Source organism: Drosophila mojavensis, unplaced genomic scaffold (genome assembly GCF_018153725.1).
Source record: "Drosophila mojavensis isolate 15081-1352.22 unplaced genomic scaffold, ASM1815372v1 contig_136, whole genome shotgun sequence".
Classification (NCBI taxonomy): Eukaryota; Metazoa; Arthropoda; class Insecta; order Diptera; family Drosophilidae; genus Drosophila; species Drosophila mojavensis.
In genome coordinates this window covers 16,352,293-16,377,321 of record NW_025318667.1, presented here as the reverse complement: position 1 = coordinate 16,377,321, position 25,029 = coordinate 16,352,293, and the positions used below count along the sequence as shown (strand labels likewise).

Genomic DNA, 25,029 nt, shown 5'->3' with positions numbered 1-25,029 from the left:
TCAGAATCAGGGCTTCGGTTTTACGCTGCGTCACTTTATTGCCTATCCACCGGAAGATGATGCCGCCAGCTGGCCACAGGTAAGCGTCGCAAGGCAATCCAGCTGGGCTGTGATGGGTAGGGGTGGGGATAGCAGGGGGCAGGGCAGTGGCAGTGGCAGTGGGCTGGGCATGGGCATGGTCAACTCAGTCAGTTGAGAGCGAGAGCCTGGTGTGCCAGAGTCTGCCTGCATCCATCTTCAATTAGTCATCAATTGTGCCTTGCGACTTTTGCTTTTCGCGGTCTGGCAATGCTCACTTCACTTCGGCTCTGCTCTGCTCTGCGCCGCGTCGCAGCTGCGCCAGTCACATTTGCGCAGTCGCCGCCGTTACGTGAGCGCAAAGCACGCGCCGCCTATTCAAATGGCAATCGCTGCTTTCTTTTTGCTCTTTGCCAAAACTGTCTGAAGTATGCCACATGCGTCAAAGAGCTTGCAACGGCAACGGCAGCGCCAACAGGCAGCAAATTTTTAGAGATATTTGCAATGCATAAAAAGAATTTATAATATTTATAAAATGAATTCAATTTAATTAAATATCATATGCATTAAATGCTGATAAAAGAAAATCCAATTTCCGATTGCTTGATTAGAATTTTGTAGGTAGATTAGAAACTATATATCTGGTATATTAAATATCTTTTTATCAATTTATATTAGTTTGAAAATATAGTAAAAATAAAAATATATAAAAACATATAAATATATATATATTTTTTTTTTTTACTTATTTATAGAAATATAATCAGTATAGTGTTTTTTTTTTTATATAGTTTTGCTTTGATTGCATATTATTCCTAAGCTTCACATAAATTAGAAAATGCATATAAAAATGTACAAAAATATATAATTTAAACAAATTACAAAAATATTAACCAACTATTTCAAAGAATTTTATATTTTAGTTCATTTTAATTTTTACTTGTTTAATGTAATGCAAAGCTTTTTCCAGTTTTTAAAACATTTAATCTAATATATTTACTTACTTTAATGAAATCCTTTTCGATAGCATAGAGTATCTCCGAAATGATCAGCTTCCAGTTGCCATTTGCTCACAGCCTCTCTTGTGCTCCCACTCCTTATATATATAGTTTATATGATATTTTTTGCATTGTATACGAAGCGCGCTCATTGCGCTCTCTTTTCTCTTTGCTCTGCTCTTTTGGGGCTTGCTGATGGCTCTCTGAGCCGCTCTCCTATTTGCCATTAACTATACCCTGTAAACAGTAAAAGTGCATCAAATGGGGTATATTGTTTTTGCCTAAATAAAGTTGATTAAAAATATAATGGAAACTTGATTCTTAATGTAAATTTATATTTATAAACATTAAAATATTACAATTTTACATTGGACATTTAATTAAAAATATATTGTATTTTATTCAACAATATTTAATTAATACCTTAGCTATTATAAAATATAATTCAATATGGCAAATAAATATCATAATGAAAATATATCAAAAGGAATACTTATAGAGCTCCTATACTTAAATATATAACTGAAATACAATATTATATAGCGCTTATAAAGCGTATCTGCTAGCCGTTCTTAGTGGACTGGAGTAACCTTACTTGTTTTGCTTTTTTATATACATATATATATTTATATTATTTTGTTGTTGTTGTTGTTTCACGTTTTTGTATGCTATTTTGTTTTTGCTTTTTACGTTTTGTGTAGGAAGCGACAAACGCAGTCGGCGGCGGCGGCAACGTTGGCGGCAGCAGCGGCGGTGTCGTCGGCTTGGAGCCAACGTCACCAACGTCGCTGCCGCCATACCAAGTGAAAGCGATGGAGACCATTTTCATCAAAGAGGTGCACGCGAACGGACCGGCTCACCACGCCAATCTACAAACGGGCGACCGGGTGCTAATGGTGAACAACACGCCGATCGCTGGCATTGCCTACAGCACAATTGTGTCGATGATCAAGCAGACGCCATCGGTGCTAACGCTGCACGTAGTGCCCAAGGAGTGTGATGTGCTGCAAATGGTGAGTGCGCCAAAAAAAAAAAAAAAAAAAAAAAAAAAAGGAAATAAAAAAGAAGCAAAGCAAAAGAAATGTGTAAGGTTTAGTAAATGAAATCATATTGTGGTCGAAAGAAATATCGCATCGTAACTAGTGTCGCCCTCTAATTCGTTATCCGTTCCGTTTGCATGTCGTCTCTGCAGCACTACACGAGCATTGCCCACACGCCGGAATCGAATCGCCTAACGATGTCCGCACAGGCGCCACAGCCATCGATGGGCGCTGGCCACACGACACATTCGCCGGTGCTGCTGGCAAATGCCGGCGGTGCCGCCGGCATCAAGTCAACATTTCCACAGCAACAGTTGATCTCATATCCCGCTGTTGCCGCCAATACATCCTCGACAGCATCCTCTGTTTCGCCAGCGACACCGCTGCACGGCGGCAGTCGCTCCGGCAGCATCACCAGCAATGCCAGCGGCAGTGGACTGCCCACCAACAATAGTAGCCATCATCATCAGCATCAGCATCAGCATCATCATCACCAACAGCAGCAGCAGCAGCATCCGCAACGTCATCCGGCGCTTGCAGGCGGCAGCAGCAGCATCGACTTTGGTGACATGGCCCATGGCATGCGTCAGCATCAGCAGCAGCAGCAGCAGCTATACCACCATCAACAGCAACATCATCATCAGCAGCTGCTGTCGAGCAGCTTTATGCGGTAAGTGTAAACTATTTCAACTCACCTGGGCCATTGACGTCAGCGTGTTCCCAAAGCCAAAAACCGGGCATTTCAAGTGTGTGTGTGTGTGTGTGTGGAGGGGGGAGGGGGGCAATCCCCCTCGGTACAGCATGTGAGTGCGAGGAGCTGGGGGATTCGAGCTTGGGGTGGGATACCGAGCAATGGCAGAAACGGCTGTTAATCTTATCAGACGCCAGTCGGCAGGTTGTGGCGACGCTCTGCCCACTGGCGTTTCTCTTTCGCCAAAGCAGCAAAAATGACAGTGTTTAGTGCAATTAGACAGGCCAGCGGTCGTTGCCAACTGGCACAGTGGTACGCAAATGCCGGCTCTCTCTGTCCTCAGAATACTTCTGAAATCAAACATGTGAAACTTACACACACACACACACACACAAACATGTGATATACAACAAACCGCATTTCGTAGCATGCAAAAAACTTAGATTCTTAGCGTATCGCAGCGCCAGGATGAAGAGGCCGTAGCTCTTGATGCAGCTCCAGCTTAAGCGATCGTTGTATACGGCCATCATACAACTGCGCAGCTTAAGCCAAGTCTTGGGCACATTACTTGGTAGCAGCATATTCACGATTATTCTATCTTTGTGTCGTACAAATAAGTTAGTGGTATCTCGGATTTTACATGCTTTCCGTGGGATAACGACGAAAATTTTGATAATGAGAATTTCACAAAATTTGTCAAAGTCACCGTGTGAGGAAATCAGCAGAAAATGAAATGAATTTTCTCTCCCACTAAAATCAAAAGAGTCGATAATGACGTAAAATGCCTATATAGGCGATGTAGAGAGATTTGCCTTGGCACTGAGTTTTTCACGAAAATCTAAAATAATAAAAAATCGTTTGAGGAAATTTGCAGAAATTTAATAAAATATCTATTTCGCTGAAATCTGTAAATAATGACGTAATATTCCGATAAAGATCTACGATATATATTTATAAAGAGAGAGAAGAAAAGAAAACACTATTTTAAAATATATATAATAAATAATAATAATAATAATAAATAAAATAAATAAATATATAAAATTTACACAATATGAAAAATAAATAAAATTAAAAAAATAATAATAAAAGCAAAAATAGTAAAAAAAAAAAAAAAAAAAAAAAATAAATAAATAAAAAAAAAACTAAACAAATAAATATGTATATGAAAAATATAATTAAAAAATTAACTAAATATATGAATAAAAAATAAATAAATATCAAATTAAATAAATGAAGATCAAAATACAAAAAAAAATATATATATAAACAATTTTATTTTATTAATTGAAAAAAAAAAAAAAAAATAGGTATATATACAAATAATAATATGAAATAGTTTATAAAATATCGTAAATTGAAATGGATATAAATCGCCTTAAATGGAAATATAAATAAATAAATCAAATATATGCATATATTACAGAGCTCTAGCATGTGGGTTTTATGTTGGCAAAATAAATAAACAAATTTCAGCAAATTGCAACTTTATCTCTATCTAAATAGTTATTTAAGTGTTTTGTTTTTGTTTTTTTTCTATCATAATTTGCATACTTACGTACCACTGCCGCGCCTGCCAATGCTAATAGACGTACATACGTCGGATGTTTCATAAATATTAATTCGCACTTGCACACTCGCTCACACAAACACACACGCACACTCTCGCGTGCACATAGACGCACACACATGTACATACATCTATAAGCAAACTCATTCAGCAAAACAAATTGACAGTTTACTGGCCAACAGCCTTTGGCGCCGTCGCGGTTCCAATGAACTTGATCACACTGTGTGGCATTTGATTTATGGTGACATCAACAGACTACCTACCTTTACCTCCAATACACACAGGTGACGCTGTGCGTGTGTGTGTGCGTGTGTGTGTGAGTGCATATTGTATACATTATTTCACTTTCATTAAAAATAAAACGAAATTTTCAGTGTCAGACAAATAGTTGACAATTCAATAATGCGATACTCGAAATTTGCCATATACAAATTATAATAGCAATTGCTCTAAATGTAACTTGAGCTAAGCTCAGCAATAATAATTAAAAACAATTGCAAACTGTTGGCGATGTTTGCCAAATTTACACTCATCGTCCCATTTCCCCTGGGCAAGTTGCTCGCATTTTGTTGTTGACTTTTTGCAGTCATTAATTTACAAACATTTGCACATGTTATAACGATATGTGTACAAGCATCTATGATAATTATGGTGATGGTGATGATGATGATGGTGATGATGATGATGATGATGCGTCGATACTTTGACCGACGCACACAGACAGACAGACAGACGGACTGACTATAAAAATTGTAGAACACCACACAGCAGATAAATGTGGACGTCGTCTGTGACTACCACACGGTGATTTCATCATCATATTTAATTTTTACCCCATTTATTGCTAAGCTTTTTTTTCGCATTGTTCAAGATGTGCAAAGAGAGTATATTGGTTCGGTGTAATGTGCGTGGGAAGCAGCGATGAACTAAATATTACAAATTTAGTTATGAGCTGAGTTTACAAAGTTGCGTAGTTGAATCACTATTGATCTATTCGCTGCAGTTGATATATAAATATAGCAGATGATATGAGGTTTATATGTAGATATTGTAGTTACATGGATATATGAATGGATAGATATATGATATACAAAGTTTACAGATGTACAAATTTATGTGTATATTAATTTAAATGAAATAGAAATAAGGATTCATATAAAATCGACATATAGATGCATTGATATAGTAGGTATATGGGTATAGATATGTGCATATATATATAGATATAATAGATGAGATGAGGTATATATGTAGGTAGAGTAGTTATATATATAAAGTTTATGGATGTACAGATTTATGTGCATATTATGTTATATAAAATAGATATAGAGATGCATAGATAATATCTATTAGATATAGTAGGTATATAGGTATAGAAAATATATAGATATGTGCTTGTATAGGTATATATTTAGGCATATATGTAGATCATCTACATATGTATGCATGTAGAGCATATATATATATGCATATAGTTTATCCCCTTCTTTAGTTCTTTTTTTTTTTTTATTATTATCCAAGTCTAAGTATTATGCAGTTGGTTGTGCTCGTTTGCAACATTCTCGCTTGTTTCATTGTTTTATTTGTGCAGTCATAATTAAGCACAATAGTCGTATTAGATGTACGCAGTACAAAATATATTTCTTTCTATTGCTTATACACAATGTATAGGCATTATATAATATAGTGAGCTGCAATATATTCACACAATTTGACACTATCAGCCTTGCTGTCAGCGATTATTGTAATACATGTTGAAAGTAGGAATCATTAAACATAAAGTGTGTTCAACTGAATCGAAAAAATATAGTATACATATGTACGCTATATGGTTTTCGATATTGTTTCAATGCTTTTACAGAGAAATTTTTGTGAGGTTTATGTCAGAATCAATAAATTCATTTTATAGATTTAAGGAATAATATTAGCAAAGGCTGGGAAATACTTAAGGCTATTTTTGCATGGGATTTTTGGTTAAGAAGATTTTATATATTATTTTTCAGGGCATTTTTGACACTTTGTATTTGTTATTGCATAAATATGATAGAATATCTTCAAAATATTGGTAGACGCTATGCTCATTTTGTTATGGATATAAAACCCCAGCTAGTTTAGAAAATTATGTCCACAACATATACAAATTTAACATATTATTTTCATTGTGAACGACATAATTGAAATTAAAATCATATATTATATATACAGTATTATATATGCATACATATATACATCCAAATATTTATATAGACATCTTATAGAATGCTCATTTAATCTTGGAGCTAACTCAGCTAATTAATTTTGCTCACACTCTTGTTTGCATTTGGGCGAATGAATGCCTTAATGGTGCTACCTCGACAGGCATCAGAATCAATTGATCTGATAATGTTTTGTTTTGTTTTCATTTCATATTTTCTTCTTCTCAGATGTTTTTCCATCATATTTTGTGCTGTGTTGACTTTTTGACTGCGTCTTGATTTAGCAATGACGACGAATGCAGTTCAATAATAATAAACACATGCATGGCATTGGCATTGGACATTTGGACATTGGCTACTGGGCGAACTTCCTGTTTTCACTCTTTATTGTGAATAGGGCAGACAATCCTCTAGAGAGAGAAAGAGAGAGAGGGAGAGATATGATCCAAGCACGGCTCTGATGCAGAGTAATTGTGTTTTTTATTTGATATTTTAGAAAGTAGCAAACGAAATTATTACTGATTCAGTTTTTTGGAATACAACTTGAGTGTGAGTTTGCTGAGATGGTGGCTTCAATATATTATTATATATAAATCTTGATTGTGTGAATGCAGATCAATGAAAGTTGTTTTTTTTTTTTCCAAGCAATTCAAGTTTGCAAACAAAATGAATTGATAGTAAATCATGTTTATAATGAATTTCAGTCTGAACAATCAAAGCAAACTTTAGGCAATTAAATTTAAAGTATATAGAGATAGTTTCTGTATTATTCACATTAGAAACGATTACTCCATATGAATAGAAATGTAAATCTGCGCTTTTAGCTAACTCAATGCTTCCATGTTGACGGTTTGGCACGTGTCGAATTTGATTTGAATTCTTTTCGTTTTCTTTATTATTATGACCATTTATCATTTCTAATTACGTGCTGGCAACTTGTTGCGAAAAGCTTTCGAGCTGAGATAAGTGGCTGGAGAGACGGTCGCGGCGTACCACCCACTGAAATACACATTTCGAATGTGAGCTAGCTGCTCGACTTGACTTTCTAAATGAACTCGATTCTTGTCTGATTTCTGAATGGTGACTGAATGCTATCAAAATTAAATTAGCTCCCATTTCGATGCGATTTTCTTTGAATGAATGCTGAAACTGTTGGAATTTGTGTTTGTAAAACTATAAATACGATGGAGCAATCAGTTGCTAACCAAGAATCAGCTGAGCTCCCAGCTGAACTCGCATCTACAGAGCCCCTGTCAAGGTCAAATTTTTCAGATAAAGTCGGCTTGAGGCTGTGTAATATATATTCTTACATAATGAAATATATATTATATAAAAACAAAAATTTATACAAGTTAGGCGCGCTCTCTTTAGAGCACTCGTGATTAGGGGCTTTGAGTCCTACTCTAATGGAAATGAATAGACTTGGATTCAATACATTAATGTAGTTTATATACAATCGTATTTTTCAGTAACATTGGGTTTAAACTCTCTCGTCAGAATATGATATGATAAAGTTAATATGAAATACATATTTTATATTCAATTTTTAAATATTTATATGTCATATAAATCCTTTGTAATTTCATGATATTCCCTACATAATAATATTTAAAAAATTTTGAAAAAATTTCCTATTTGTCATCGATGCTTCGTCGTATAACTTGAAATTTGAATCTCTTTCCAAATGCCTTGTATTCGAAATCCATTTATGTTAGTTAAATGTTATCTAAAGCGAGTTATATATACATATTTCCACATGTTCGATCCAGTTTGAAGTCTTGTTGCTACTTGAGTCTGTTCCCCAAGCATGGGAGACGCGTGTGTGAGTGACTAATGCAAGAAACATTGAGGCAAAGCACAGCTAAATCGTATATGCAAAATCATCAATGCAAAAAATAAACAAATGTGCATGTGTACACACACACACACACACACACACACACACACACACACACACACACATACACACACATACACATACACATATGCACATTTATCTGTATAAATATTCGCAAACATAGGTGTGTGAGTGTTCGACAACAACTGAAGCGAATGCATGCGAATATTTGTTAGCGCTCCATTGTTAAATGATTATGACAAATTTAATTGAATTTTGTGCAACTCGAATACACACACAGAGAGAGAGAGAGAGAGAGTGAGAGTGAGGGGGAAAAAGATAGACAGAGAGAATGAAAAGAAGAAAAACATTTCAATCACTGCGAATGACAATTCAATTCATTCGCCCAACACTCGCACACCCAACCTCCACTCCACCCACCCCAAACAGCCCAGCAGTGCTGTTAGCCTCCTCCTGCCGCCACTGCCACGCCCACATGCAGCGCTGCACTGCCACCTATAGCGACAGCGAGATTCAAGTTGAGATTACGCTGCACTGGATGGCAGCTGAAGATGAGTTTTGAGATTAAGACTGGCGACTTGCAAGATAATGATCGCCATGGGAAGGGAGATGAAGATGGAGAAGATGATGATGATGATGCTGATGCTGATGGTGATGATGATCAAGACGATCGTGCTGGCTCTTACGCATACTACTGCTCACACATACAGAGACATATGTAAATTATTGGGCTACTTGAGTCAATGGACGGCCTGTAATTGTATTATGCGTTCACTCTCATGCTGATCGCAAGTCCGTGATCAACTACAAAGCTACAAATACATGAAAAGATCAAAGCAGATAGAGAGAGAGAGAGAAAGAGAGAGAGAGAGCGAGAGCAAATGAGTATTATGAAAGCACAAAAGAAAGTTTTGCCTTAGCACACTGAAGTTTAAATACTCTTTGTAGATTACTTAGTTACTCAATGATCATATTTAGCTGTTATATGAGGGGTATGTGATATATAGGATCCTAGCAATAATTAATACTGCTAAAATGGATTATATATATTATTATATTATATTATAGTAAGTCCAATGTCAATGTGGGCTTAGTTATGGATTGTTATATATAGTAAAATATATTAGAAAAGTTTGGCATATGTAAAAAACTGAAGATATAACGGCCTTCATACTTACATGCATATATATATCCTTGTGTAAATACCACTTGACCTTATATCCTTGCGAGCTTTGTTTTGCGTGTACCGAAATTTCAGCAACATGTTTGATGGATGACTACAGTGTTCAAAGCGAACAAGAAATAGACACACAATATTACATACTCACATACTTACATAGGCACAAGCACAGTGGTACACTACAGACATTTTTTTTTTTTTAATTAAAAATTTGTATAATTTTGTATATACTATATTATATATTTTTAAAAGTTTTCCTGACTTAACCCAATTCAGTTTAACACTACTACTAATAATATTCTCTATAAATATATTAGATCAAGGCCCCTCTAAACTGATCCAATAATATGCATAACTCTTCATTATCTCAAGCCAATCTTAAAGCCTCTTCAAGTGTGCTCAAATTCAGGCAGGTAGTATTGCTTTCGCACCACTGTGCCTGGTCAAATTTCTGACGAACTTTGGCTGACAATTACACAGAGGGCCAGAAACAACGCACAGTCTCTGTCTGGAGTTACGTTTTCGAGTGGGCCAAGCACATATGTATCTGGCCAGCCAGATGGGTGATACCACCGATATCGATGAGTGCCTCCACACCACCCCCCCCAACCCTTCCCTCTAGCCATACAAATAGCCCGGCTCCTGTTTCTATCTTTGATTTTAGTCCCTAATCGAATTTGCTAGTTTCGTGTTCGTCAACAAATCCAACTAGTTGTATACTCTTTTGGCTATACATATATGTATGTGTGTGTGTGTGTGTGTGCTTGTGTCTCCCATTGCAGCGCATCCATTTACACTGTGTTTGTATGTGTGCGTACAATGAAATATTTTTGCGCTATGCGCGTGGCACAATTGCTTATAAAATAAAAGAAAGAGCGTTCAGTTCTGTGGCCGTTCAGTGGTTGGGTGGGTCGTTGGGTCGTCGGTGGCTTGACGGTAGGTTGTTCGACGGTTGCCCACTCAATAGCTGGGGGCTCTTTTCAATTAGCCCAGCCTGTGTCTCGTTGCTGCCTCTGTCTCTGTCTCTGCCTCTGCCTCTGCCACTGTTGCTGCGGCTGCTGCTGTCGCGAGCTTAATATGAATTTCATATATGCATACAAAGTGAATTTTTTTTTTCGTCGCTTGGATTTTTTTTTTTTTTTTTTTTTTTTTTTTTTTTTTTTGTATTTCAGTTTAGTCGCATGGACTTTGGGTTGTATTTTAGTTTAGTTGCTGATGGCGAGTGGAGCGCGTAGATTTCGCATCATAATAAATTTTATGAGATCTTAAAGTGAGTTCTCGCGAGTGTGTGTGTGTGCGTGTGTGTGCTTGTGCGTGTGTGGGAATTCAAATTGATATTGCGAGTTCGAAAGTCGCTTATCATTAGTAATCGTGTACTAATTATAATTGCCTTTGATAAAGCAAAACAAGCTGTCATATAACATAAAAATGTGACAGGAACTGAGACGGCTGTGGTGGGTGAGGTGGCTGCGGTGGGTGGGGCCGCTGTTGGAAAGTTTTTCCTTTTTTATTTTATTTTTTGTTTCGTGTTTTGCAAAGGCCTTGAAATCTATATTGGATCATAAAGTTGAAGTATTTTCAATTAATGATGAGCGCAACAACAACAAAAACAACAGCAACATCAACTGAACTAACTAAAGCAACAGCTACGCTTAAGTAAATGTTGTTTTAACAACAACAACAACAACAACAACATGAGCAACAACAATGCGCGTTTGTCTCAATTTCTTAGTAGTTATTTGTTTGTTTTATGCTATTTTTTTCTTGTTCTTTTTCTTTTCTCGCGCTTTATTGTTGCTCAAAAAATTGTGTGTGTGTGTGTGCGTTTTTTTTCCTTCTTCTCGTTTCTTTTGAATGCGATTTTGCGTTTGTGTTTCGTTTCCGTTGCGTGCGCGTTGCCCAAACAATGACACGAATGCCAGCGCTGCCAGCGTCGGCGTCGGCGTCGACGTCGACGCCAATGGGTGTCGCCATTGCCGCTATCGATACCGCAGGGCGCCGTCGCCGCCAGCAGCGAAATCGATACCAAATGCCAACAATAAATGCAATGCGAATCGAGCATAGGGCAGAAAGGGATAGATGCGGTGGGTGAGAGTGAGAGGGAACTAGCATAAAAGAGCTGCGTATGTTAGACGGAGGGCGGCAGAGTGACTGAGTGGCAGGCGGGTGTGGGTGCGGGGGCGTGAAGCGTCGTGTCACACGATGAACTGTTGACAGGTTTCAGCCTTTAGTTTTGTGGCTTATCAAATATGTCAACATTTTTATTTATGACTTGTTAATTGCAAACAGGCAAAAGAGTTGCCAATACGCAAATCAAACAATAGCCGGCAATAATAGCAACAACAGCAGCAACAACAACAACAACAGCAACAACAACAACAACAACAACAACAACATGAACATCAACAATGAACAGTTAGTGCATACACAACAAGCAGACAATAAAGCGCGAAATTCCACACACACACACACACACACATACATACATACATACACATACTTTTGTAATATGTATGTATGTGTCTATGTGTGCATGTTTCTATGCCTGATAGATACAGCTCATTTGTGTTTGGCTCACTCTTTGCTGATAAGCAACAACAACAACAACAATAGCAAAGTACGAGAAATCAGCACAATAGAATCGCGATTCGCAGCGTTTCGAATCACTTGTGTTAATGGATCTATTTATTTTAGTAGCCTTGTGTACAGAGCTTATGTGAAGATAACAATACTTGGATATTAGATATGTACTATATAGGACCCTATAGACCCCCTATGCCCCAAATAGACATCAAGTACAATATAGCTTAAAATTGTTTGCAACATTGCATATTTGCAATTTCTCTCACTCACTCTCTCTCTCTCTCTCTCTCTCTCTCTGTCTCCCGTTCTCTTTCACACTCCGTCTCCGTTCCTGTCAACTGTCAGTTTGCTTATTTTCATGGTCATGGAAACGGATTTCCACTTGTCATTACCCATGGTCACTTGGGCTTGTTTGTTGTTGTTGTGCAGTCACATAAGAGCATTGTTTTGGGCGCTCGTGTTAATATGGCTTACTTATACATGCACATATATATATACACACATACACAATACAAATATATGGGTGTGTATTTAGCCCCAATTTTTTATGAAAGCCAATTTCAATATTTCACTTTCAATTTATAGCAATATGAGAAATATTTATGTAGAAAGTAGATTTATTCAAAGGCAGCTTTTGTTTATAAACATTTAATGCTAATGACTTCAAGTTTTTATCAACTGAACACAATGGAAATTTGTTGTATTTTTGCTGAAGCCAGAAACTGCAAATAATATATATACTTTTTAATATGAGTCGAGTCCATCTAGCCCTGGAGAAGTCTGAACTAGACTAGAATCATAGATATCCTAAATAAGGCCTTTGGTTCTTAGCTAATTATACTAAATGCGTTGTAAAATTATAAAACTCAGATTTCACACTTCATTCAAATACCAAAAAAAAAAAAAAAAAGATCCTTTTCTTTCATGAAATCGATAAATATCGTTATCGAACTTTTTTATTGTGGAGCATTAACTTTTAGAGTATGCATATAGATTCTTTGTAGGCACACAAACTGCCCAGAAATCGCAGAAATATTTAATTCCTCATTGATTTAGATTCTCTCATTTTTTTTAACATATTTCTCGTAACATTTAAGTGACATTTGAATGTCTTCACTTATTGTTTTAAAATCTTAATGCGTATTTATCAAAGCACAATTTAATATAGAAATAGAAAAGTTGTCATAAATTATTAAGTATTGCAGTGCGTTTTAAAAGTATCCAAATTTGATAACTTTAAAATATATCTTTGCGTTTTACAAGACCACGAAAGCTTCATATATCCTCTACTTTCATGCAGTTTGAAAAGTTGTTGGGTTCTGTTTTTGTGATTCGCTCTCTATTATTGTATATACAGTCGAGTCTCGATAATTCGAATTTCGATTTACACATAAATTCAATTGATCTAGAGCTGTCGAGAAGAGTTGTTTCAAGGGGTTTGCATTTTTTCGATATATGGGGATTTTCAATTTAAGGGAATGCAAATTGACGAGACTCGACTGTAATATTGAAATTTAAAGAACGCATCAAGTGCAATTTCATGAGAAGCTTGGGAAATACAGATTTCATGCTAATCGCATTTACCGATTTAGCATTTCTTCATACCTGAATACATATCGCACTGCTATTTAGCTGAACACAGCTGCATATTCGTATTCATGAAAAGTGTAGTGCACAATTCAATATACAGCTGTATTCATGCAAATGGAAGCAATATGTAGTAATAGTATACTAAGCATAAGCTGAATTCCACTCTCTGATTAAATGGGAATGCAAAGGAATGCAAGGGGAATTGCAAAGAAATACATCTATTGTAATATAAGAAATACAATTGAGCTGTAGCTGTGTAGCTGTAGCTGTAGCTGTATAGCTGCAGCGATAACAGGATTGAATTCTTTTCACTGTATTTAGTAAACAGTGCTATTTATATACGCTCATACTATTTTCATTTAGCTTAATTAATTTTTATACCCTGAACCCATTTTCAATGGGAAATCAGGGTATAATGGTTTTGTTAAAAGTATGTAACTGGCAGAAGGGGGTGTGGCAGACCCCACAAAGTATGTATATTCTTGATCAGGGCGACGAGCTGAGTCGATTTGGCCCTGTCCGTCTGTCTGTCCGTCCGTCCGTCCGTATCTATGAACGCGTCGATCTCAGAAGATATAAGAGCTAGAGACTTGAATTTTTTTCCTAGGTCCGTGTATATCACGCGCATATCAAGTTTTTCTCTATATATCGATAACTACCCCCGATATTTTATTATCGATTAATACCCGTATCGAAAGCTAGTTATTTAATTATATCTCCAACACCTTTCGAGCTAGAGCTTCCAAATTTTAAATGTAGACTTATATGTATTTTATATAATTTCGGCTTTTGGTTGTAATTTACCCCCCACCCTTATATCCACCCCCTCACCCTCACCTTTGTAAAAGACGTATTTCAAGTACTAGAGACTTGTGCTTTGGTATGTACATACATTTGAACATTATGATTATGTTCTAAATTATTCAACAAATAAATTCTTATAATGTTGCCCACTCTGCAGCGCAGCCCAAGCGCTGTCGCTGCTTGCTACGCAGTTAGCAGATCGCGTTCTACTACGTGCGTGTGTATGTATGTGTGCCGAAAAGAAGTGCAGAGTGATTAGAATATCAGATTAGAGGGTTCAGGGTATCTCCTAGTCGAGCAGTCTCGACTAGAGTCTTCTTACTTGTTTTTTTTTTTAAGAATTGTTGCCTTGGCTGCAAAAAAAAAAAAAATTATTGTTAGCTTGCGCTCGGCTTCGAGTCCAAAGAATCGCCTGGATACGATTGCAAGGTGGGGGAAAACTTTAATTAGGCAACTGGGAGCGTAGCATTAATTTCGATTTTCCGCGCTAAACGCCCACAGCCGTAAAGTTGGCAAGGTCAAAGTATCTGATTGCTGCTGACGTCCATAAATCAATTTATGCTGCCACTCAAAGGTCAATCAGGAGTTGCTTGATTTTTTCCATTAAAGCAGACTGACAAAGGGGAAACGACGCGGTGGTGGGGGGTGAGGCAGTGCCAGAGGCAGAGCATGGCACTTAATTACCAGCTGCACCTGTTGTATGCCACCACCTCGCTCCCCCCGCATCATGCAAGCGTATCCATTTACGTTGCTCAGCTTTGTAGCCCATAACAAAGGAAGCACTAGCAGAGCTCCATGCCCGCCGTGCTCCTCCATTATGGGCGCTCGCTTCCTGCATTCGCTTGAACAGTTGCGAGAAAAGTAGCTGGAGCAAATTATTTGCATTGGCTGCTGCGCTCTCGGCTGAAATGGATATGGTCGCGCTGCTGTGGCGCTGTGCTGCTCCAGCAGGAAGCCGTTATGTGCGAGCAGCAAGCGCCGTTGTCCTGCTGGCCTGCAGCAGGAGCGAAGCGCGTTATGCCAGGCAAATTGAGTTATATCAGAGTTGCGCGACGCAGCAGCCGCAATCTAATTGAATCAAGTCTTGAGTGCATATATAGATCGCACACACACACACACACACAACTACAACTTGCAGTTAGTTGGTTATGTCACGGCCATGGCCATTAGGCAACCTGACAGGCAGGCAAGCGGCAGCCAGCCATTAGCCTTTGTCAATAGTAAAATGGTCAATGGCTCCTGCTCCTGCTCCTGCTCCTGCTCATGACTGTGCCTCTATGCCATTTCATAGGCATCACTCAATTGTTTCCCTTTTCGCTTTTGGCACCTGTGGCCCGGCAAGATCTGTATCTGTGATCCGTTGCAGTCTGGATGCTTGCATGAAATTCTTAGGCAAATACATTCGCTTAATAAACAATCAAAAATGAATTGCAAAACACATTCATAATCCAAATCGTCATCACAGCCAGCGCTGTGCGGACCGCTCGGCGCTCGCGGGGGCGACGACGAGGGGGCGCGACTCTGCTGCTGTTTACGCAAATTGCGCAGCTTACTCGTATTTGGCAACGGCTATGTTGTTATCGTCGTCGTGACCAGCGTACCCAAACAGCTGACAGCGTCCAATCGGATACTGAAGCGTTGACGTTCGCGCTGACATTGCCTTTGACGTCGACGGCGACGGCGACGACGACGGCGACGACGGCAGCGACGCTAACGGCACGCGCCAAAAAAACATTTCTCAGCTCTCCAGTGCGACCTTATTTCGTATGGCAATCAGGCAGTCGCTATTGCCACATATTTGAGCTGTTTGAAATAAAGATATATTTACATGTACATATATGTATATATGTATGTACATTCATATATGTATATGCATTTCAATATATATCTTAGATAACGCGGGCTCTAGCTTTCAGTATGACTGACAATTGATGTTATAATAAATCAAAAAACAGCGTCAACTTTCAATTATTATTGCAACTGCATAAAAACAAGCTAATATTATGTATTCAAATATTGTTTTTCGTTTAGCAGTTAATCAAACAAACAAGCAATATAATGTAAATCAAATGATGAAAAATATATTTAATAAAATTACATATAATGAAAATCCAAAAAATAAAAAATTAAAATTAAATTAAATCATTAATATAAATAGTATTTTTTAAGTCAAATACAATATAATGCAAATACAATATTTATAAAATGAAAATTAAATTATATAATAAATTACATATACAAAACAAAGCAATAAAAATCAAATCAAATTAATTTTACATGAAATAAAAACAAAAAAAAAAATCCTGTTAATAAAATATACAAATTTGGTATATTTTTTAACAAAATAAATAAATGCCATAAAAAAAAGCAAAAAAAAAAAAGAAAGTTAACAAAATAAATGATCAAACTTCAAAAAAACAAAAAAATAAATAAATACAATAATAAATAAATAAATTAAGAGTTAATAAAATTAAAAAGAAAATAAAACGAAAAAAAAAATAATTAAATTAAAATATGCATATACAAATAAATTAATAAAATGAGATAAATATTTGGATATATTATATTTTTTATAAAATTATAAGAAATGCACCGTAAAGCTATATTTTGTTTTAAAATAATAATATAAAAATAAAAAATAATAAAACAAATATATATAAAATAAAATGAATATAATATAAAATCAACTTTATTATATATCATAATAATATAAATTTCGGTATAAAATACCTGCATTTAACTAAAGAATGAATGAGTTATTTAAATATAATTTCAAACAAATATTTATTCTTTAACAAATCCTTAATTTCAACTTTGCATCTGATTCAATGCCGATTTATTTTATTTTTTTATTTATATTTTTTTTCAAGTATTTGACCTTTAGTTAATTGTAAATCCTTAACTAATTGATTTGCTTTCTCTTCTACTTAAAGTGCCAATCAACCGCCAAATCTAACAGTATTAGCAAGCACAACACCGACCACGCCCACCCAGCGCCAACCCAAATCGGCAGCAGCCCTCAGCCAAGCACTGTACGCCGTGAATGTTGCCAGCGGCAGCGGCAGCGGCAGTGGCAGTGGCAGTGGCAGTGGCAGTGGCAGCGGCAGCGGCAGCAGCGATAACAGCGACCTAATGATCCGACTGCGCGAATCCATCAAACAGAAAGAGGAGTTTCTGAAATCGCCGTTACCCTCAGGTGTGATGTCTGCCTCGTCGTCCGCCTCAGGCAGCGCCTCCTCCACATCCAACGGCAACGCAGCGCAGTCACTGCCGCAAAAGCAACAAGCGGCGCAGCACTTTTTTCCCTCGCAGACGCCACCAGGAGGAGGCGGCAACGTTGCACCGCGCGTGCGCCACCAAGTGCTGCACAAACAGCAACAGCAGCAGCAGCAGCAGCAGCAGCATCACCTCCATCACCACCTCCAGCAGCAGCAGCAGCAAGTTGTGCTCGGCTACGACATGTACAATAGCTATACGAGCAGCAAGCTGGCGCCTCGGTCCTTGGGTGCAATGCCGGCGCAGCCACGACAGGTGGCTGTTAGCGTTGCGAACAACAATGCCAAGTACGGCAATGAGTTAGACTACTTTGAGACGCTGCAAGAGACGGGCGTGACCAACAAGGTGTAAGTAGCTGTGGCAGCTGGATGCAGCTCCTGGTGGGCAGTCAAGATCTGGCTCAATCAAATATTCAACCTCTGCTAATTGTGAATTTTTGTTTCTTTTTTCATTTTTAGATTCGAGCGCAAACTGGTCACGCACATGTCGAAGGGTTTTGATCCATTTAAGCCGCTGTCAATCAATACCAACGCCAGTGGCGCCTCCGAATCGAGCAGCGCCGCCTCCGTTGCGTTAGCCAAAAAGCAAAGCGTCCTATACGAGTCACTGCAACAGCATCCGCTGCACCAGATGCACGCCAAGTTCCAGCAGAGCAGCAGCTCTGTCGGCACCAGCGCCGTCGATGGCCAGAACACCAGCCGCATGGAGCTGCACAAGGCGACGGTAGCGAACGCCACCTTCGAGTCCACGCCAAGCAGTAAGTGACCTTGATCTGAACTGATCTGAAAAGAAAAGAAACTAATAAATTGCTCGACTATTTGCAGAGTTCAGCAGTGTTCCGGAGCACCAGCAGCCCAGCAGTAGTTCCTCGCATACGGTTGCCACCTTGGCGGACATTGCTGAGAGCAGCGGTAAGTGTGAAATTGTTGGCTTCTCTCTTATGAGAATCGTTATGACATGGGAGCTACTTGGGAGAAATTTGAGATTTGGTTGCGATGATTCAAGTTTGATCTTTGATCTGGAAAAATTCAGCAGTAGAATTGATTTCTTTTCCAATCAATTATTTATCTATCCAGCTAATACTCCAAGTTTTCACTTTAAACTAACTTCAAGAGTGTCGAAATGAAATTCCTAAATATAATATAATATATTTATATACAGGCAAGTCCCGATAATTTTTCAATTTACCCAGAAATTCAAATTATCGAGGATTTTTAAGAACGATTTTTTTTTGTTTTTTTGCAAGGAGATAGAATTTTTGATTTATCGCGATTTTTGATTTAGCGGTGTACAAATTATCGAATCTCGACTGTATTAAATAATATATATTACATTTTTCAACAATGCAATGCATCGTGTCGCAAATCTTAAATAAAAGATATGTTCAAATTGCATGCATTTTTCATCTTCTCAATCCTTAAGAGATAAAATCAACTTAGTTAAACTCAAGCATATTTAAAAACAATTAAATAGTTAAAAACAAATTAAATAGTTCGATTGGACCTCCAATTAGGAAACACCTTGAACTAAGTTCGATCTGTGTTTTTTATACCCTGAACCCATTTTCAATGGGAAATCAGGGTATAATGGTTTTGTTGAAAAGTATGTCACAGGCAGAAGGAGGCGTGGCAGACCCCACAAAGTATATATATTCTTGATCAGAGCGACGAGCTGAATCGATTTGGCCCTGTCCTGTTTATTAGCTAGAGTTATATGGCTAGACTTATATGTATTTTATATAATTTCGATTTTTGTTGTAATTTACCCCCCACCCTTATATCCACCCCCTCACCCTCACCTCTGTAAAAGACGTATTTCAAGTACTAGAGACCTGTGCTTTGGTATGTACATACATTTGAACATTATGATTATGTTCTAAATTATTCAACAAATAAATTCTTATAATGTTGCCCACACTGCAGCGCAGCCCAAGCGCAGTCGCTGCTTACTGCGCAGTTAGCAGATCGCGTTCTACTATGTTCGTATGTTCGCCGAAAAGAAGTGCAGAGTGATTAGAATATCAGATTAGAGGGTTCAGGGTATCTCCTAGTCGAGCAGTCTCGACTAGAGTCTTCTTACTAGTTTTTTACTCGTATACTCCTATGGACTATATTTATCTCGCATATCCATATGCAAACTTACGACCCTCGACAAACGAACATCGCTAGGCTTGAACCCATCGCGTCTACCAACTCCGTGACTCCAAAGCGCCATCTGGCAAAGCAGCAGCGAATAATTCAAACACAATTCAGTTGCAATTGGGATTCTTAGAATACACATTTGACTGCCTATTTGCACATGCATAAGTAGAATTCCAAATATTGGCTATAATTGCAATTGCAGCTAAATTTAAAGAATCTGGTGAAATGTAGAGCTAACATCCGAAATATAACAGAACTACAAAAATTGCACAAAATACACGCAAAATGAGTTGGGAAGCTTGGAGACTCGCGCTCCAAAGATATACGAGTTATAATTTAATAACTCCCTTTCGGTATCGATTTTAATCGATAAATGTCAAAACGTAGATAGCTATCGATTAGTTGCAATAAATTTAATCTGTATATTTCTTAGCTCCTCCAGTAGGCTCAGAGATAGCTACATGGACCAAGCTCCTGCTTGACCTGATCAAGAATGTGTGCAGTATATTTTGGGCTCTGCCACGCCTTCAGTGGAATGTTACACATCCAGTAGACCCTGATTTTCCACGTCTCAGGGTATTATACATATAGAAATACTCCGAAGGCAAACTCTATTAAATAATAAGATTGAGTTTCATCGAAACACATTTTTGTCTATATTAGCTTACGAACTTTTCAGCCCAACTGCTACACAATATTCCCCAGGTATCACTCCATGTTAGATGTTCACAGAAAAGAAACAACAAAAATTTCCAGTAGCAGTTGGCAGACTCGATTACCCAGCTCAGCTAGTGGCTTCCCGAATCAAGTGCTTTCATTTGTCAATCTCCACTTCATAAGCTAACATTGCTTTACTTCCGATTGACTTTATTGAATACTTTTTTTGTTTTTAATTTTAATTTTTATTATTCTGACGTCCTCATATCCTTCTGGTTAAAACTTTAAATGTTAATCAAAATTCATAAATATAGTGAATGAAATTTTCAGTGGTTTTGAATTTGGCAATTTGGTTTCAATGAGGTTCAATTTTATGCTTGCAGCCGCGGCCATTGTGGACGCGGCCACAGTGTCGGCGAATGTGGTGCGGCGGTACAAGCCGCTCTCGTCCAGCTCATTTGACGAGGGCAAGCCGGTGCGCCGAATCTCGTATCTGCGTGCCACCAACAACGAGGCGGAATACCATGCTGAGCCGGCAGCGGACAGCGGAGCTGCTGGTGGTGCTGGCGGTGCTGGTAGCACGGCAGCAGCTGTTGTTGCGGCAGCAGCCGCGGCAGCCGCAGCAGCGTCCGTCGTGGAGCCACACAAGACAAAGGCCCTGGTGGAGGAGCATCCAGACCCAACATACGATGTGATCGGCACTACCGGCGCCGGGCACGAGTTCATTGAGACACCCAACGGCCTGGAGGACGTGCGCCTGAGTACACACCATGGCAATCGTCGGGCCTCGATCAGCAGCGACATGCGCAGCAGGTGAGTCCTTCGCGAGCCGCCGAGGAGTCACATCGCCTAGCTAATCCTTACGCTTTGCACAGCATCCACATCGATGCCGAGCTGAACGGCAAGTACGTGCCCAACGAGCTGGAAGCCTTCGAAACGGAGATCGAGATCAAGTCCTCCTGCATCAATGGCAAGGTATGCAACACTCAAATGAATCCTTGAAGGGTAGGCTGTACTAAAGCCATCGTGTCTTCTTCTTGCAGCGCATGTCGGAGTATCGATCATGGCGTCAGGTGAAACTGGAGATCAAGGGCGACATTCTGCGCATTTACTCTGGTCGCCATACCAAGTCGGAGCATAATGTGAGTCGAGATTCTTAGTTGCCTTCATAGGATTTCCTGGTCGGGTGCAATGCTAATTCTAATTAATCTTTCATTGTCCGGCAGGTGATAGAGCTTGATATTAGAAATTTTAAATTCTTTGACGAGTCGCTGGACAAAAAGAAGTTCTTGATACGCATGCAGTCCAAGCCGAGCGCCACCGGCGCCCACTTGGCCACATTGGGCAACGAGCTCAATTTGGATGATGCGCACGATAAGCTGACGTCGTCGGGCAGCAGCAGCGCCGCTGAGCCGCAAACACCGGCGTCGACGGCTCCCTCCTGCGGTCCCTACACCGAAATTCTTTTCAAGACCAAAAACAGCAACGAGATGAAGCGTCTCTTTGGCCTGCTGCAGTGGAAGGATAGTCTGAACTATGATGATATTGTAAGCTGCAGCAGATGCACAAATTTCCTAGAATTTCTATTCATAATTACACGCTTATGTTTCGTATAGGAGCAGCCGGCGGGCAAACAGCTGGCGGAGCCACAGAAAACAGCAGCCACGTCCAGCTATCTGGACGACGTGGCCGGCGCTGCGGACAGCTCGCCGTTGAGCTCACACTCGAGCGGGGCCCTGATGGAGGGACCTGTGGCGGCGACAATAGCGGCAGCTGCCGTCACCAATGACGCCATCTCGCCCGTGATGAAGCTGCGCAAGCCCTCCTCGCACAAGAATGTACCAGAGAAGGATTTGGGCTCGCCCAAGTCGAAGAACTGGAAGGACTTGCTCTTCCGACGAGGAGGCGGCAGTGGCGGCGGCGTATCCCATGCCGACCTGGCCTCACCCTCGGGCTGTGCCAACAAGACAGGCGGCTCCATTGGGCTGCCCCTGCGCGCCTGTCCCATGTCCAAGAATAATGCATACGTGCCGCATCTGGTGGAGGTGTGCACCAACATTGTGGAAACCAAAGGTCTGGGCGTGGTGGGCATCTATCGCATACCGGGCAACAAGGCGGCCATCTCTGAGCTGTCCGAGCTGGTTAACACTAAGGACTTTCAGTTCGAGAGCTGCGCCACCGACGTCCGGTGGGAGGATGTCAATGTGGTTAGCAGCTTGCTGAAGCTGTTCATACGCAGCCTGCCGGATGCACTGATGCCCGCCAGTTTCTACATCAACTTCATTGAGGCGGACAAGAAGACGGGCATGGAGCGGATAATGCTGCTCAAGGATATTGTGGAGCTGTTGCCCCGCCATCCGTACGAGACAATGAAGCATCTGATCCGGCACCTTTGCCGCGTCAGCGACAACTGCGAGGTGAATCGCATGGAACCGAAGAATCTGGCCATTATCTTTGGCCCATCCATTATACGAACACCGAACGACACCCTGGAGACGGCTGTCAAGGACATGAAGCATCAGTGTCGCATTGTCGAGCTGCTTGTCACGCAGGTGAGCTGAGATGCTGTAGCTGCTGCTGCTGCTGCTGCTGCAGCTCTAATCAATGGAAATCAATTCACATGCTTTCTCTCTCTTTTGCAGTACGAGTTTTTCTTTGAGGGCGGCAGCCTGCCGGACTTGGCGGAGCTGAGCGGCGGTGCGGCCGCGCCGAGCCCTGCACAGCCACAGCAGACGCAGGAGGACCAAACGAGCATGCTGCTGCACAACCTGTCCAAGATTGAGCGCATCACAGAGCGCGAGACGCGCTCCTCACGTTTCATTCCGCAGCTGCGTAGGCGAACCCACGGCAAGCGCAGCGCCGTCAGCTCGGACACGTACTCGGGCGAGAGTGTTCTGGTAAGCGGCAGTAGCCAAGCTCAGCACAATATCCACTGCACCACCAATACCACCACAAACACCATCAATACCAATACCAATACCACCACCAACACCACCACCACCACCACCATCCGCACCACCAACCAAAGACGAATGCAGCGCAAGGCTGTGCAAAGCATTTGCGATTTTGGCCTAATCCTGCCCGCTGTTCACTTTCAGTCGCTGGACTACGCCAAGGTATCAGCGAGCAGCACCACCAGCACCAGCAGCAGCTCCACGCTGCACAGCAGCAAGACCAGCACCACCAGCAAGCTGCTCAGCTCGGCGATGGGCTCGTCCGCCTTCACGTCGTCGTCGAGCTCAGCGAAAGCGGCGGCAGCGAGCACCAAGAAGCGCAGCACCGGCGGCTTCCTCTCCAGCTCCAGTTCGCGCAGCGGCCAGACACGCAAGGCCAGCCTCGACGAGAAGGATCTGGCCAGCGTGGACTCGGCCAGCAGCATAGGCAAGCACGACCAACAGCAGCGCAGCAGCGTGGACATATCCATACAGCTCACCGACGACGATTCCAGCAGCCGGCTGAGCGATACGGGTAAGTGAAGGCTCTGCGGAAATCATTCCCCCAAAGATGCAGTATTGTAATTACTTCCACTCCTTGGCCAGGTTCGATGTCGCTGACCACCATCACGGACACGCTGGACAGCAAGCTGCGCAATCTGCGCAGTGGCTCGGAGTCGAATGATGAGAACGGCTCGCCGGAGTTTCCAAAAAATCGACGACACACGCTCGGGCAGCCGCTGCACTTGCACTCCGAGAACATTCCGTATGCGGACGAGTCGCCGGAGCGACTGTTCCATAACTTCTGCGCCCTGGACGCGCCGCACTCGCTGCTGCTGAGCCGCTCGTGCACGGCCACCAACACGCTGGGCGAGGCCAAGGACGAGAAGCATCTGCAGCTGATGCTGAAGCCGACGGTGGCGCCGCTGCCGGCCAGCCTGCTGAAGGCGGCGCACAAGCTGCAGCACTCGGCCACGGCGCCCATCCATCAGGGCAGCTCAACGGCGCCGGCTAGTGGCGCCGCCACGCCCACCGCCGGCACTGGCTCAAGCAGCGCCTCCACACCGCTGGCTGGCACGCCCAGCTCGCAGACGGGCAACGCGGGCAACGCGGGCAGCGCGGTGCAACGCAACTCGTACGGCAGCAAGAACTTGCGGTTCAGCAGCTCGCTGGCCTACGAGCAACGGGGCGGCGCTGGTGGCGCCGGCTCCGAGGACGACTCGGAGGGCTCCACCACCAGTGACCCCAAGGAGAAGCTGCTCATGGCCGCTCCCTCGCCATCGTTTTTTCTCGAGCGCTACAATAAAAAGCGACGCGATCATCGACTCTTTCGCAGCGCCAGCTTCAACTGTCGCAACTACTCGACCCGACACATGAGCAGCAGCAACTCCAGCACGGCGGCTGCTGCGGCGGCCGCCGCCTGCTGCTCGCCGACATCGTCGTCGTCGTCGTGGGCCCATGCCGCTGGCGCGCTGACCAAGGATGAAAAGACTGA

At 41.0% G+C, this 25,029-nt stretch overlaps 1 protein-coding gene across 1 annotated transcript; it reads left to right on the top strand.

Annotated features, from left to right (window-relative positions):
• The first annotated feature begins 112 nt into the window (after nt 1-112).
• On the top strand, nt 113-25,029 carry LOC6583995. The gene is made up of 16 exons (XM_044008298.1): nt 113-187; nt 1,718-2,029; nt 2,209-2,509; nt 17,724-18,150; nt 18,262-18,560; nt 18,628-18,714; nt 20,985-21,158; nt 21,210-21,414; nt 21,477-21,576; nt 21,645-21,743; nt 21,828-22,148; nt 22,218-23,153; nt 23,244-23,498; nt 23,700-24,069; nt 24,141-24,884; nt 25,025-25,029. The coding sequence occupies exons 1-16, from the start codon at nt 113-115 to the stop codon at nt 25,027-25,029; spliced, it is 4,710 nt and encodes a 1,569-aa protein (XP_043864233.1).